At 47.4% G+C, this 16,562-nt stretch overlaps 1 protein-coding gene across 6 annotated transcripts in view; it reads left to right on the top strand.

The window, feature by feature from the left end:
* The first annotated feature begins 8,298 nt into the window (after nucleotides 1-8,298).
* Nucleotides 8,299-16,562, top strand: part of robo1 (roundabout, axon guidance receptor, homolog 1 (Drosophila)) — a 112,622-nt gene continuing 104,358 nt past the window's right edge. For 4 of the 6 annotated variants that reach the window (XM_035534119.1, XM_035534120.1, XM_035534122.1 and 1 more), the window contains exon 1: nucleotides 8,299-9,099. In XM_035534119.1, the coding sequence (XP_035390012.1) occupies nucleotides 9,051-9,099 (49 nt within the window). In that variant the 5' untranslated portion in view covers nucleotides 8,299-9,050. Of the gene's footprint in view, nucleotides 9,100-9,230; nucleotides 9,247-15,009; nucleotides 15,031-16,562 lie in introns of those variants that run through there. The other 2 variants (XM_035534118.1, XM_035534121.1) reach the window with 2 other exon arrangements.

The raw sequence follows: 16,562 nt of genomic DNA, 5'->3' as shown, positions 1-16,562 counted from the left end.
GCTCTGGCATGGAGAGGGTGTGGGTGGGGGTGGTGGTCACTTTCCCCTTCCTATTCTCCATCTAATCTCTGTGCGATTCACCAGTCCCATGGAAGGAACTTCACCCAGCGCCACTCTCCCCAGGCTAATTCTGCCAAGAGAGGATGGAGCGAGGGAGAGCATGAAAGGGTGACGTGCCACAGAAAGCACTGGATTAGTGGGTGGAGGTGGTGAGGAGGTGCTGGGGGGGGGTTGATTCAGGCCCACAGTGGTGGGCACCAAAGACCATGTGTACCACGCCGCGATTGCCGTCGCGATTAGCGTGGGCAAGTGCATGAGAAGCAGGCATGCTATCACCAGACGCCAAACAGACGTTCTGTTTTATAGAAGCAAACGGCCTTTATATTTCCCAAAGCTCGCAGTCAGTCGAGGAGCTTTTTGCCTGAACCCTGAATGTCAGTCATTTGCCTGCCGGCTGGCGGGAGGGAGAAGGAATGAAGTGTGTAAAGAGTCAAACGCAGCTCTTTTGTACCGGGTCCAGCTGTCCATATGGTGCCCGTATGGCTGTCAGATGAGGGTGTCGTTGACTGACAGATGCAGAGAGATCTGGGTGATGTACCAGCCCGTGTAATGTGCAGTCACTCGGACACGATGACTTCCGTCTCCCTCCGATTCTCATGTGCCTCTAAGAAGCAGACAAGGACAGGCAGTTGCTGGGCTTCTCAGGACGTGACCTTGTAATTAATGTGCATTCAAGGCATTTGCGAACGCAGCCTATAGCTGTCCATTACGGGACAGTTCGCCACTGTCGGTGGCACCGTCAAGAAGGCTTCTCGGACTCGGACGAATGCCAACGTTTCTGGGAGCACCCAAACGTGGAACGTTTCATCTTGGTGTCTCACGCGTGTCATTTACAGCAGAGTGGGTTCAGCCTCTCCTGACCGGACTCCCGGCTTGGGTGGACATCAGCATGTGCCGAGGGGGTGGGCAGACCCCTGCTGGGGGGGGTAGGGGTCATAAATCTCCATAGCACCTGCTCCCCCAAAATCCTCTGGCGCATGCTGGGAGGTCATCGGCAACACATATCCTATCCGTCACTTTTATAGCGCTCATCACAACAGCCGACTTGTTTTGGCAGCTGATAGCAGCGGGCGGGGGAGGGATGGGAGTGGGAGCATCATGGAAGCAGACAGAGTTGTTTCCGTGTTTTTTCCCCAGACTTTTTTTCAAAAGAGGAAGAACTCGGTTTTTATGGAACAAAATAGAGCGTAAGCAGTAAAGGGGGCTGATAGTTCAAGTCTGACACAGTACTGGGTGGGAGATGTTAAGCAGATTACGCACAGTTTCAAACACACGGCACACATGTAGTGGGACTGAAGACCAGTGAGTGCGTGTCCACATACATCAGCGTCGTATGTCAGTACCTATTACAGTTTAAATCACACCGAGACGCCCGTTAAAAAGACTTTATGTCGCCTGCCGCTGTGCTTAGCGCTAATAATGTGAAAACACTGGTCCATGCTCTCGACACCTGCCCTGCTTTTCTTCTTTCATTGGCCATCCTCAGTATCTTCCGTTCCAGCTTGTTTCCGAGCATCTCACACACGTAATCGGCACACGTTACCTCTGCCCTTCAGGACTTTTTACCTGTCTCACGTTTACCTGTCTCTCTGTGTCTCTCCCTGTCTCTGCCTATCTCTCCCTGTCTCTCCCTGTCTCTCTGTGTCTCTCCCTGTCTCTCCCTGTCTCTGCCTCTCTCCGTGTCTCTCCCTGTCTCTCCCTATCTCTCCCTGTCTCTCCCTGTCTCTCCGTCTCTCTGTCTCTCCCTGTCTCTCCCTATCTCTCCCTGTCTCTCCTTGTCTCTCCGTGTCTCTCCCTGTCTCTCCCTGTTTCTCCGTGTCTCTCCCTGTCTCTCCGTGTCTCTCCGTGTCTCTCTGTGTCTCTCCCTGTCTCTCCCTATCTCTCCCTGTCTCTGCCTGTCTCTGCCTGTCTCTCCCTGTCTCTCCCTATCTCTCCCTGTCTCTGCCTGTCTCTCCCTGTCTCTCCGTGTCTCTCCCTATCTCTCCCTGTCTCTCCGTGTCTCTCCCTGTCTCTCCGTGTCTCTCTCTAACCCTATCTACCTCTCTGCCACTGCTCGTCGTCTTCCGTCAGGACACAGCTAAAAACTTTACTGCAGGCCCAACGCTTTTCCTTTCACTTCCTACTCAAAATTTTCAAAAAAGTTTCTACTTTTTTTTTGCTTCCCAAACTAAAATGGGAGGACCATATAATACTTTTTATGGTGAATTTGAATCAGATTTTAGAATTTTTCTATCATGTATGTTTTTTAAAGTTATAGAGCAATTACATTTTACATTAAGTGCATATTATTTATTCATAAATAAGACATGCACAAACGTACAAAATGCACAATAGGCTATATGATATTTGCCTGTATTTGACCTCAGAACATCTCCCTCTCAGGACAGTAGTCTGCCAGCACAGCTCCACTTTCCTTGGTACTGCTTTACCATACATACACATAATGGCATGTGAGTGTACTGGAACAAAACAACTACCTGCGATAGAGAGATTCTGGAAACATGTTTGGATTCAGTGTGCAAAACACATAGTATGCAGGTATTTTTTCAGAATTCAAAATCACTGTTGAACACTGTAAGTAATTTTTCACTTTTTATTGTTTACTTGCTTGCTCATTTGTTTTCAGTCTTTTATTTTGTGTTTGATCTATTGTAAAGCAACCTGATAAAAGGTCTCTATATAAATATACATTGAAAAATATAAGTATCTCTTATAACACCCATGCAAACATTGCAGCAAACATTGACATTAGCAGTCGCTTTCATTAGCATATCGTACTCATGCATTCCTTCTTCAACAGCCCAGAAGCAGATCTGCCTTTTCTTGTGGATGGTGCAACTATTTCACTCGCTGATTGAAATTCAGTTATTTTGTTCCATTTTCCCCTGTCAGGGACGTGGTTGCTAGGTAACAGCCAAAGCCCTGGGTGCCGTGTGAGGTTTTTGCCGGTTCGGTCGGGTCTGAAGAAAGAGCACTGCTTTTATCCTTCTCTGGCGCGGTTTAAGCCCGGTACGAGCCAGGCAGCAGCAGACAGGGTGAAGTGCCAGAGCTGCACTAACCACCCTGCGCTGTGGGCTCATGCTTAGCGCTGAGCAGGACTGCTGCAGAGGGCCTTGTCCGACAGATTGGGCTCCACTGATTGGCCCAGGCCTCCTTTGTAAAGGTGGAGAGAGCATACAACAGCAGAGACAAAGGAGTCACTTGGCTCAGTTACTCGAGACAGTCTCTCTATTCATTAGAGCCTCTCCGGCCAGTAAACCAATTAAGCCAATTTAGCATGAAAATAAAGTGCGACCTGTTCTCGCTACTCTGCGTGGGAGACAGAGTCAGAGCGAGGAGATGTATTTCTCACTGACACGGCTAGTTAGGGAAGATGGGGGCTTGGAAGTCCAGCGGAGTCACCGGAGACACTTTTGGGGTTTCTTTTTGTAAATGTTTCTAAGTCCTGTCAGTGGGTTTCATGCTCTAATTGGAAACCATGCAGCGTCAGAGCTAGAGAGCTGCAGTGTTGGCATCAGAACACTAGAGGGCACTAGAGGGCACAATCTCCCTATAAAACCTTTACAACGTTGCTGTAACATTAACCCGCCGAAGTATAAGGGCACTTTCTTAACAGTTTTCAGTTCATATTTCTTGTTTACTAATATTAATACAGCTTTGCAGTAAGAACGAAGTAAAGCTCTTTAGAAGCTCATTAGTGTTTTGCAGTGTTATTAACTCCTTTCTGTCTCTGCAATGTATGTTGCACAATGTTCCAGTATGATTCCCGCACTCATATCCGGTGCTGTCCAGCAGGGTGACGCACATGGATTGACAGAAATGCGGGCAACCTGTTTAGCGTCTCGTCCCGCTTTTATGTCACATGATCACCACGCAACAGTGGGGTCTCTTTCCTTCTCCCGTGGCCCCCCACCAGATATGTCCCCTGGGGTGTCCCATCCACTGGGTTCTGCATGAAGTGCCTCATGGAGGAACAGAAACAGTGCCAGATTTGTTCAGCTTGCCGTCCCGGACCCTCCGAAGACCCTGCATCCCTTTTTCTCACGGCTCAGGGTGAGCTGGGAGAATGCTCTCTCTGTGTTCCCTGCTACCCTCCTTCTACCCAGACTATTCTGAGTCCTCCACTATGTGCGTTCTGGTCTGCTTGTTGCAACAGGATTCGTTTCTTAAACCTGGAGAAAGGTTCCTGTTGCGTCTTGCATTCCCAATGCATCGATGGGGAAACCGTTTGTCCCGCGATCCTTTGTGTGCGTGTTTTTGTGCGCCGTGGACGCTCTGCTTGTAAGCGCACACGAGGTGAACGGCCTCCTGGCTCAGGCCAAAGCCCAGATGGCCGAGAGCGTGAGGGGTTTGCCCCCAGTGACGGCGCCGTGGTGATTCGGTCGCACCAAGAGGGGCCGGTGTGGAATGGTCAAAAGCTCTGTCTGTCCCTCCGAGGTCCCACACAGACACCCTGTCCACTTCTGGACTCTGGACGATCCTTCTTCCCTTACATTGCAAGGCCAGGCCACGTTTTTCATATTAGATCCACTTATCTTTCATAGTAGTTTCAACATAGTTTACTAAGTAATTGACAGTAGTTAATGAATAATATGCCTTAAGATTTAGATATTAATAAATCAGAGAACTCACAGCGATAAATGTATTGTTTTGAGCGGGCGATGCACCGAATGTCTTAGTTTCAAGTTTCCCCAGGCATGAGCATGACTGTAAATGTTCACTCACGGCAGGGCACACATGGCTAACACAGGGTTACAGAGTGACGTGAGCAAGGTCCAGGAGCTGGATCACGGTCCCGTTAGTGTGCCTACAGTCCCGTGACTGTCCTGCAGGCGAGTCCCATTCCTGCGTTTGTTCCTGTGCTCCCCAATGTCACACTCATAAAAGTGATTTGGGGCCTCGCCACAGCAGGACCAATAGCGTGACAACGTGCTGATTTGCGGCTTCCTGAGCAGTCGATAGTTTTCCCGTCAGAGCAGAGAAACTCCAGCCACAAAGATCACATCTGGACCCACCTTTCCGTGCTACTCAAACACATTTTTCTCCTCCTCTGGTGTGTGTGTGTGCGTGTGCGAGTGTGTGTGTGTGTGTGTGTGTGTGTGTGCGCGTGTGCGTGTGTGTGTGTATGGGTCTATAGCAGCATAGCAATTACTAACACAAAATGTTCAATAAACAAAGCCATTGCAGTTGGATAATAACTGTCTGAATGACATTGGAAGAAGTTGCCCCCTTTTTGAATGAGAAATCTCTATACAATTTCGACAGAAGAAAGCAAGCTTACAAACGGCTTCTAAATGGATGATTTTCATCTCGAGTAAATAATACACTTCACATTTTTGTGCGGTATTGACATGCTGACAGTGGCCATGCGATTAAACACACCAATTTGGGATTGACATAATCAAAGGCGCAGTTGCAGCAGGAAAGTGTTTTCCTTATTACATTCAAAACACCCAGCTGGATGCAACAGTGTTTTGTCATGGTAATTATCCGCAGTCCTTTCACACTGTTCAGGGTTCAGAGAATTAGGGACTGACTGAAGAGCCAGGTATTCGAGGTTGTCAGCACTTGTGTGAAAAGATAATTGTCCCAAAATGTAAACAAATACGCTTTAAGATGATTTTTATGTCAGTGGAAGTAAGTGGGAAGTTGCATTACTGTCCCAAACAAGGCCAAGCATACAAAATAAGTCCGTACTCAATTTGTAGAAGGCATACAGCACAGTGGCACAAAACGTGGGCTCGATAATGAAATCCCAAGGGACACGTTTCCCCGCCTGCCTTTGGAGGGAGAAGCAGCCATGCTGTTTCTCAACAGGGGGTATAATTCCTGGGGAATGTTTTTGTTTTGAGCCGTGCCGTTTTGTCAGGTGATGTGGCCAGAATGGGTTAGTTTTAGTGGGGGAAGGAGGGAGAAGCAGATCAGGGGTCTCTCTTACTCATGGCCTGCGTTACCCCCTAACCACCATACGACTGCAGCCCGGGGATTCCGAGAAGGTGGGGGGGGTGCCGCGGGCAGGCGTCCTGCCTGAAAGAGATGCCCCAGCATGGAGTCCGGAGGGTCCCCCTCCCCCGGCCTTTTATTTTCACCATCCGCACACAGACATCACAAGAAAAGAGAAAACGTCCCCAAAACTTGCTTTGAATATCAAGCAGAGAATTACAGAGAGAATAGGAAGGTTTTTTATGTGTGAGTGATTGATGTAGAAAATGAGGGGATGGGACCTTAACCCACAGCCTGTCTGTGATGTCCATGTTTTTGGCTGGCTCATTAAAAAAGGCTCCGTATTACAGCGTAGCAATGGACAGAATTGGAATCTGTCCTTGTGCAAGGTTTGTTGTAGACTGGTGAGGTTTGGAGAAGATTCGTGCTAACTTCCCAGTAACAGGTAATATCTACGTTTCAGTTTTAGACTGTTATACGTTGCTCTTTCTACATTAAACTCTAAAACTGGATTATAAATTGTTTATAGTGGATTATGTCTGAGGACAACCCCATTCTGAATAGTGGGATCTTTATCAGAGAAGGACAAAGCATTCCTGGAGGCTTTGCAGTCATAGAGATCCAGATACGTTAGACCTTTGCAGCCTTGGACATTGTTTGGACACTAAATATCTTAAAAAATTGGATAAACCTAAGAAAAACATTAGCATCATCCTCACAGATAGCAACTGCGGCAATGCTCTGCAAAGCTCCTATCTTCAACTGAGCGTGCAGGTCCGCACCGAGGCTGTTATGCAGACCATATCTCTGGCTGTGGCAGTCTTAGCCATTCTCATCCTCATGGGGGTCCAACATAGGGGTCCTCCAGGCAGTGCGCACCACACCGAGCTACAGGGCCCACCCGCAGACTGGTGCAGGGGCCCCACACCGGCCCTTACACCGAGCCGTTCCACACTGATGCCAGACGATCTCCCATAGTAAAAACACACCGATGCCAGAAGATCTCCCACAGTAAGTATGATTATTAACTTTCTGTAGGCAAGCAGATTATCGTTTGAGCTTTTGTGTTACTGAATGCGGGTTCAGCGTTCCAGGGCACTGACCTGTAAAGACTATTCTAACTATTCAGGTCTGTTTGCTATCCGGCCAGAGAATACGAGCAGATCATTATGTGACAATATTCCTATTTGAGTTATGGACAGACATGGAATAAATGGAACGCTTTTTGGGTTAGAATTTGCTGACTTGGAATTTGAAGCTCATAACCACGAACAGAGACACTACATTGACAGCAGATCCTGACAGAATAAACTGGACATTAAAGGCTCAAAATCTTGTGCCCATCCACAGCGTTTAGTATTTAGGATGTTCTGTAATAGGTGTGTAGCTGGATTGAGATGGTTTGTTGAAAGCTCTCTGCTGTCAGCTCTGTACTACTCTGTGAAAGCCACTGTAAATATGCCACACTGTTACTGCTCTTGACTGATTTGGCAGGAGCAGAGGAAACACTGACCGTCTGCAGAAACAAACCTAAAACACTGCTATTTTCCCATATATGGACGCACTTGAAGAAAACACTAGCCTCTTTTTGAAGGCAACTTGTATAATTAATATTTTCCTTTTATCCTACATATCAACGTTTAAATATTTTTAGATTGCAAAAGAATTAACTTTTTTTTTTTTTTTTGGATTAGAGGACACTGTTCAAGTTTAACCTTTGGATAGGATTTAAAAAACAGACCAAACAAAGAAACCGCAACACTGTCGTGTCCAGCGTTAGTGCAGTACATTAGTGAACAGCAGAGGGCGGAGTTGCCATATGAATAGATGAAGCATCCGAAAACTACCCACTACAAGACTACTTGTTTAATACGGAATTTAGTGAATTTCACAAATTCTAAATTTGCTCTTTCTTATCGCAAATACATTAATTATCCAACCCGCGAATAGTAATGTCCTAATTCACTAAATGAGCATAAACGAAGAATGCAATCACTCAATTTAATCCGATTTAGCACTCTGTAGATTATGTTTTTGTGAGATTTGGGTTTCTCTTTATGTCACCCTTAAGCACGAACATTAAACTTTGATTAAGCACGGGATACCCAGGGGATATATTTTATTAGACAACAGGAGCTATTAGTTATTAGAGTGTTGGTGAAACCGGCTTGTTTGGGGTTAAAATTCCCGCATGGTAGAGTCCATTGTGCGAGCCTTCGGAGGGGGGGACTTGGCACATACCATTTGAGCTACCATTCATGCCTGTTTGAATGAAGTACCGTTGTTTCAAATTCCCTCTGCCGGAGGTGATGGGTGCGGGACGCAGAGGCAGGGGCAGTGCAGCTGCAACGCACAGGGGGTAAAAAAAGTGGAATTATGCGCCGGTAGAAGTAGTGGAAAAGTGGAACTACAGCCAAGGGACGAATGTCAGCAGATTGTCCAGCATCAGTGTCTCCTAAATAAGTGTCTGTAAAGTTCAGCGTCCGAGTTCAGAAGTGATGCGCTTGCGGTGATAAAGGATGCGACAGTGCGCTTCGCAGCCTGGTTGGACGTTCCTGACAGCTCTGCCGGATTCAGACACAAACCACCAGTCGCTGAGAGTTTCGAGAGAGTTTTATTCCTGGAGCTGATCGCGGGGTGATGAGAGCGCCTCTTCAGCCCCTGGGAGATACTTCACGAACTTAGGCAGCACTCGGATTTGGCGCATTAACTGCGGGCTTTTAACTGCGTGCGTCCGAGTTCATTTACGGCTGCGAGGTTATAACACGACACGGTGCCGCGTTGCACGAATCGAAAGGCTGCCCTTTCTTTTTTTGGAGTACTGGCTCAGACCTACATAACCTGGATTGCGGTCGAATCCGTGGGTTTCTGCCGTATTTTACTAGAATAACACAGTCATTCGCACACGCTGTTTACAGCCGTGAACTCGGAAACTAATGCTTTTCAGCGGAAAGATTATGAAGGCTCGGATACTTGCTCAGAGCTGGTGAATACCGTGGATTACCCCAAAAAAGCATTAAAAACGCGCGGGCCGGTTTGGAGAGACGATGGCACGAGCCTTCGGAGTTTTGCTGTTGTTTCTGCACACCTGCGCAGGTACGTACACGGCATCGCCGTCAGTCAAACGCGCTTATTCCCCTGTACACCCCCTGTGCGCGGCACCTGTGCAGGTACGTACACCCCCCCCCCCCCCCCCCCCCCCCCCCCCCCCCCCCCTTGCGCGGAGCCTGCACACCTGCGCAGGTACGTACACACTTCAGCATTACGGGGAGTCCGGAGTACTGTGCCACAGTGGAAGTGCCGGGCCAGTACCACTTCACTGTGTACACCAGCGCACTGTATTGCGACATCCCGGAGGAACCGCTTAATACGTGTTCCTGTCCTATGAAGCAATTACGCTTTACATTTTTTTTAAAGTAACTATCATTGATTAAACACGGTATGCTATAAGAATTCTGTCATGTTACAGCTACTAAAACCTCTGAAACACCGACCATGCTCACAACACTAGTTAATACACATCCCAATATGTATAAACACACCCTTTGCCCTAAAAAGTGGAGCAAATTTGATTATTTGATCTTAAGACTTGTAAATCTTGCAAATTTTCATGAATAAACTCTCTCACACACACTCACACACATGCATTGATATGGCCATTATGATTGCATTACTTCTGTGGTCATATCCTTTCCAAATGTGAGGCATGCCTTCTATATTCTTCATAACTGTGTCTGTTTCAGATACAGAAAAAAATGGTTTCAAAATATTTTTAGACACAGAATACATTTTTAAAATAAACTCTTAGATACAGAATAAATCTTTGAGTATAACCCGGCAAGAATGCTTAAAAGTCGCTGTCACTGTTTAATAATGTATTATGTAAAGCTACAGAACCTGGTTGTCTTGTTTTCAATGAATTGGTTAATCTGCTGTTGTTTTAAAGTAAATGTTTCAAGTTCAGTCAGGCATTCTGCCTTTTGTTGGCTGTTTGGATGCCTTCATCTGCGCTACGCTCACTTTGCAGGGCTCGTGAACGACAGGCTCGTCTAGGTGTGATCCGCCTGCGTCGGTCTATCTCCGGGCTGTCTCTGCCCCCGGGGGCAGTTGGGTGCAGAGTTGATTTGCACACTGACACTGAAACCCTGACTGTAAATAACCATAATCCACACTCCCATCTCCTTCTCTTCCCACAGTAAGCAAAGCTAAATAAAATCCAATCTGAAGTAAACCTTCACCTCGATTTCCGCCATAAAGTGAATGGTATTACAATATGCCACACCGGCCTCTGCTGCGTCAGTATGGAGCAATACCTCCAGTGTCTGGAGTCATGGTTGGTTTTTTAGCTCGGAACCTTGCAGTCCTCTAATAATTTATTATTTACTTAACGAACATGTCGCCCACATATTTGCTGAACAATGCAAGCACCCTCATGTATGTTTCTTGCCCACATTTTCATAAAAGTGCTGATACCATGTTCGCAATTATCATTATGTCTGAAGTAATTGTTTTCAAGTTAAGGCTTGGAAAAATATTACAGTTTAGTTCCACTTTGACTTAAGCCCGTAGCTGAATGTGGGTTTGAAGATGTCTTTCTGCGGGCATGAGAGGTAAGGGGGAAAAAAGAGAAAGAGCGTTTATACCAATGAAACAGGAAGGACAAATGTCAAAGCCATTTAAAGTTTATTCATCTGACAAAGGCAGAGATGAGCCTCAAACTCTAAATAAAGCTTTGCTGTGAGTCCAGGCCACATTAGGGGTGTTTTGTAAGGTTGTCATTGCCAATTGGTAGAGAAAGTGACACAAGATTGAAGCCATTTTGGTGCTCATAGCCAAAGCACAGACCTGTTTTTCTGGCTCATCGTAAGTTCAGTGTTGGTTTTACTTCAGGATGTTTGCTTGTTCTTTCATCCCTTCTCTCAATGGGGAAAAACTCTGTGCAGCCATGTGCTGTTTCCCCAGTGGTGTGGAGTTACCCGGTAGTGCTGCATTAAGAGTTACGCTCCAGCCGTCTCGGTCCGCTCTCTCTGCGGCATCGGCCGGTGTTTGGCCCGGCGGACAAGCGTGATCCCTGATGCCCAGGCCTCACGCAACGCGAGGTGGCGCCGGACCGAGGAAGCAGCGGAACGCTCTAGCATGCTCCTGCTGGGACAAGGGTCGTGGGGTCATGGTTCAAACGTCAGGGTTGGAGCCTCTGATGCTCGGAGGGTACGCTGGCACTCCCGTTCCACCAGGCACCGGGCATGCCCGCAGGACGGTGGAGTAGAGGACGGCCTGTAGGGCAGTCTTAACCCCGCCATCTTCAGTACGAGTCCGCCTGTAGGGCAGTCTCGAAAACCGCCGTCATCTTCAGAATGAGTCTGCCTTTGGGGCAGTCTTAAACAGCCCTGTCGTCTTCAGAACGAGCTGAGGACGTCTAGGTATCATTCCATTTTCTTCTATGGAAATGATGATCAGTTAGACTGTGAACGTTGGCCGTCATTATATGAAGAAGGCACTTGGTTTAATAATCGATATCCTAAACACTTTGAAATATGGTTTTCCTTTCCCCTTGCCCCAGTTGAAAAAGACTCACGACCTCCATCTTGACAGGTTTGCGCTGAGTTTGACAATAAATGACCGGTTTGCTGTTACCTCATCTCACGGTGTAACCAGGCCTGTGAAGACTTGCCGGATATCTCAGCGCGGCAGAGAGGCTGTTAAACGACACCGAGACCTGATAAATGTGCGGATGTTAAGCTGGTGATTCACTCTGTTGTCATACACTAAATGGCTCTTATCAGTGACGGATGTCTCATCTGTCAGAAGTTCACCAACTTCTCACCCTGAACTAACAGGCAAGATTCCGCTTCAGGGAATCTTTTCAAACGGAAATACAACTTCTAGAGTAGGGTTTCCGGGGACGTCAGCCGATCAGCAGCTCGTGGCACCACATATGGGGTTAAACAAACCACTGCATGAGCAACGTGGAACATGGCCACGAATAAACTTGATAACGTTCAGGGCTGCAAGTTCCCGTCTTCCCGCGTTTCCTTTGACTTCTTGCCCTTGCAAGCGGCTGCGCGAGTCGTCGCAGATAAGCTGCAGCCATGATGGATGGTGGTTGCCGTTTCACACGACAGAAGTCGAGCGGTTCTCTGAAGTTTCCTGGTCTCAGAAAACCCCTTTCCTTGGGCGCTTCTGGTACTTCTGGCCTAGCCAGTGCAGTGTGGTTTGTTTACTTGCCTACGTGTGCGAGGGGTGGGGTGGGGTGGGGGGGCACACGGAATGTGGTGAGGAATGTGGCCTGCAACACTATTCATCGCCTGACGCCCCCGTGGTCCAGACCAGTCAGCGTTGGGATGGATGAAGGCTTAAGTGCGGATAATAAATTGTCAGGGTGTCAGGGGAGCGCAGTAGGCACCAGAGCCCAGTTCATGATAAATGCTCTCACAGGTGATCTGTGTGTATGTCTTCAAATGCTTCTCCCTTCCCTCCTTCACCTGCCGTAGAAGGACTCGGCATGGGGCTTGACTTTATCTAGCCGGCTTCACGCACCGACTTTGCTTGGGCCATGCTGAAAGAAAACGCACCCATGCAGCCAGTGTCTGTTAATCCTTAGGAAAGAACCGCTTCTGCGATCTTGTGGTTCCTCTCGTCGACTACGACCAGGAAGTGCTCTTTGCTGTCAGGGTCGGGGATTAGTAATCCTGATCCGATCATACCTGTGAGAAATGACGGCGCCCACAGAGCTATACATGTTGGCCTCCGCTAAATCCCAATTAGCGTCCGCCTAAACCTAATTAAGCGGAATTAAACAGCTTGATGTTAAGGATTAAGGGTGAACGCAGAATCTGCAAATCTGTACCTTCTCTTCACAATATTAGACTGCAGGACATTTCTTTTCTTTTTTCCCTTCTTTAGCCCACCCTGTTCCCACTGCTACAGCCAGGGAATGAATTAGCATATCAGATGAGTCTGATTTACAGTGGCAAGTCCAAGACCTGTTCTTCCCCTCCCAAAACACATCCCCTGTAATTGGTTTACCGGAGCGCTTTAATTGGATTAATTTGAAGATCAGCATATTGTCAATACCCTACAATTTTCCAGGTCGCATTACCGCTGATAAGCACATAATCAGTCTTGGGCACCGAGATGGGTTCAATCAGGGATCCTGGGGTCTGAAACCCCCCAGCTACTACCAGAGTGTGTTACCCTCCGCGACCACCATTAGCACCTCTGAACTGTCCTCTTCACTCCCTTTACACTCCTGGTGTTTTAAACCCTGGTGGAATGTAAGCATACCTCTAGCGGGGTGAGCAGGCCGACAAGGAGCACCCTGGGTAAAATGGAGATGTCGGTCGCTTCTTTAGAGCTCGGATAATGCGTGTAGCCACGTCCGTCTTTCTAGGAATGCACTGTGAAATCACGGTGTGTCTGAGACAGTTGGACAACGTTAAACCCTCTGGAAGGCAGGAGCAAGAACAGTCAAGCTTCAGTTATTTTAGAGGTCATTCATACAAGGATTATAAGGTGGTGGTGGTGGGGGGGGGGGGGGTTAGGCGCTCTGGAGATGGAGTTATTTGTCATGGTCCAGGTGGTGGTGGTTGGTGTTAGAATGAAAAAGATTGGTTGAAGTGAATGTGCCAGAGATGCTTTTAAAAGTCTTACTGAAGGAGATAGAATCTTTGATGTTTGAATTTACCGACATATGTAGCTTCTGACACGTCTTGTGACTCTCAGCTGTCTGTTAACCCGGGTTCCTTTCTGTTGCTCATGGAAAATCCCCAGCATGTTGTCCAGGGTTCAGGCTGATTGTTACACGCAAAAAAGCTCTCTGTACTTTTTTGAGAACTTTTATTGATTTAAAAAAAAACAAACAAACAAACTGTGGTTGCACTGGCTATTAGCGTATGGCTCTTTTTGTGGGATTTTTAATGAGTTTGGCATTAGCCAAAGTGCCATTCTGGGATACTCCCCCCACCGCCTGTCAGCAGAAGCTTGGTGAGAAATGGCTTATTTTCTCAGTGTGACTAAAAAGCAAGTGGAGTATCCCACTTTCTCCCCTCCTCCCCTACGTCACCCCTTTATTTTGCCTGTTTTTAAGACTTGCCTTTTTGTTGCTGGTCAGCACAGCGCTTTTGACAGATGAAGCAGAAGGACACAGAGAGATTCCCCGCGGGGACTGCCACAGGCTCCAGGCATTGTGTCGCCTCAACGGGGTAATTGTTTGACTCGTTGAAAGAGGAGGGGCAAGTAGAAGGTTTGGGGTTCACAATAACCCCCACCCCCACCCCCCCTAGGGACTAGGAAGGCAGACACCGCCTCATCCAAAAATACAAAACAGCAAATTGTCCCAAAAACAATTGCTTCTCATCTCACTCCTGTTTCAGAACGAAGATCCTACAGCAGTGATGTGACGCTGCTCAGTCCCACTGTTCTTTATCATTTAATATTAGCTGTCAGGTTATTTTGAGGAAAGGCAAAAATTATTCTTTAAGCGTTTTCCTCTTCTGGTACTTAATGGCTGCCAAGGTCTGGCAATTTTCAGGACTACGCATTACGGGCTCCGCAAGCTCAGACGCTCGGGCTGCACCCGGGCTGCTGTGACGAGATGGAAGCATAGCGCTGCCGTCGCTTTGTGCATTTTAAAACGACTCGGTCCCGGTCTTTTCTTACGCTCTGCTGGGAAGCCCGAGGTCTGAAAGGTAGTATTGAAGACAGCCAATCCTCCACAACGCCCCTCCCTCTCCCAACCTCATTCTCTGTCCCCTGACGAGATCGGCTTCCTTGCCCTGGTGACCATTCTGTTTCCTGCACTCTGGAAAGCTTGGATACACTTTTGAAATGCTAAAACTCCCTTTTGGATGTGCCTGTCTGGTAGAGAGAGCACAGCAAAGCGACTCGAGAGAAGGGGGGGGATTAAATTAGGAGGAAAAAGAGAGACCACTAATTAGTTGATTTAAAGATATGGACCCTCCCCTTTGTGATCTGTTCACCTTCTCACACAGACTACCTTTGATCTCTCTCAGCCCACTTGCATTATGGGTAAGTGATTTTCTTCAATTATAGACCTCGTCCCTCTCCAGCCCGCGAACCAGCACCGTCTAATTGGACTGGCCTCTTAAGTTCTGCTCTGTGGAACACATCATACCTCTCACTTGCACCAGAATAACAATATGGTGACATCTTGCTTTAAAGTGACAGTTGCTTTGCTTCCACACTCCATACCCAAGGGCGTTAGCAGCTGATGGAAGGAGCTTTATGACAAATTTGTGTCAGATCAGCTACCCAGACTGCTGTGTGCCCGGAGGCCCATCCTGACGTAAATAAGCTCCGTGATAAAAGCACGTGTTCTTCAGACAGGCGAGCTCACAAGAGAATCATATTTAAAAGCTTGTCCTTGAAACCTAATAAGGATACGCAGTTTGACATTCTACCTTACCACGCAGAAATATCTCTGGACGTGGAGAATGGGCAATACGTTTTGAGATATTTATGGATGAACTAAAATATTGGCTTGATTTCTACTACGACACGTTCACCAGTGCATGCACTGTGCAAAGAAAATAATGGCATTTGATTTTGTGGCTTTGATTTAATGTGCTCAAATAATTTAAATCTGTGCCGGAAAAAAAAAAGTCCTAATTCTCTGGCGGCGAGACGGAGCTCTCCTGTCAGAAGCTACTAAACTGTGTTGTGTTTTTGGCTAAATTAAATGGAGGCCTTTGACTTAAACCTTAAGGCCCGCGTATGATTTCACTCCAATTTCACAAACTGCTTGCTCTGACAGAAATGTCACTTGCTTCTTACACCCAAACCGATACACATCTGTTTGAGGTAAATAAGCAATTGCATCTAGTTGGTTTTCAGACCAAATAAACCAATGCAATCTTTGCGCCTGAAAAGCACACACGTCCGTCTATGAGGGTAAAACGATTGTGATCGCAAAGAGATGCGTTAAAAACAAAGCAGTTTATTAAACAAAGCACTTTGTCGCATCTGTTCAATCTAATCCAACTTGTAGAGGACGTTTCCACACGGCCGCATGCGCGGCCTCGCGTGAGACGAGCCGCGTGGCCGAACCCTCGCGCTAATTTTTGCGTGCGGCTGAGGTGGCGCTTAATCACTGTTGCTGTCAATCACGTTTGAAGCCTCGACAGCTCGCGTTTCCGCTCGTGCTCGCTCGTGAGCAATTGTCCTTTCTCGCCACGGCAGAAGAGGTTGCGTGAGAGCTGACCGACAGCCGGAACATGTCATGCGCCGACCAGAGAGATTTCAACAGCCAATAGAAATGTCAGCCCTCTCAAGGTGACGACCTCGGGGGAGAACCGACATTCAGATATTGCTTGTAAGTGAAAGCCTTCTGTAATTGTAGACCTGCAGAATTCAGATCCCTATTATACTGTGAGACCACGGCAGCTCTTTAACGAGCTTAGTGGCATTAAAAGTTGAAGTTAATTGGGGGTGGTAAAAGGTGGATGCCAGGGGCAAGGTGCAGCCAGGTTCATGTGTTCTTGCTGGATTCAGATCACCTATTTATGAACCACCTCAGCACACCGAGAAACCGTCACGAGCTC

Source organism: Electrophorus electricus, chromosome 15 (assembly GCF_013358815.1).
Source record: "Electrophorus electricus isolate fEleEle1 chromosome 15, fEleEle1.pri, whole genome shotgun sequence".
NCBI classification, from domain to species: domain Eukaryota; kingdom Metazoa; phylum Chordata; class Actinopteri; order Gymnotiformes; family Gymnotidae; genus Electrophorus; species Electrophorus electricus.
This window is presented reverse-complemented; position numbering and strand designations above follow the sequence as displayed.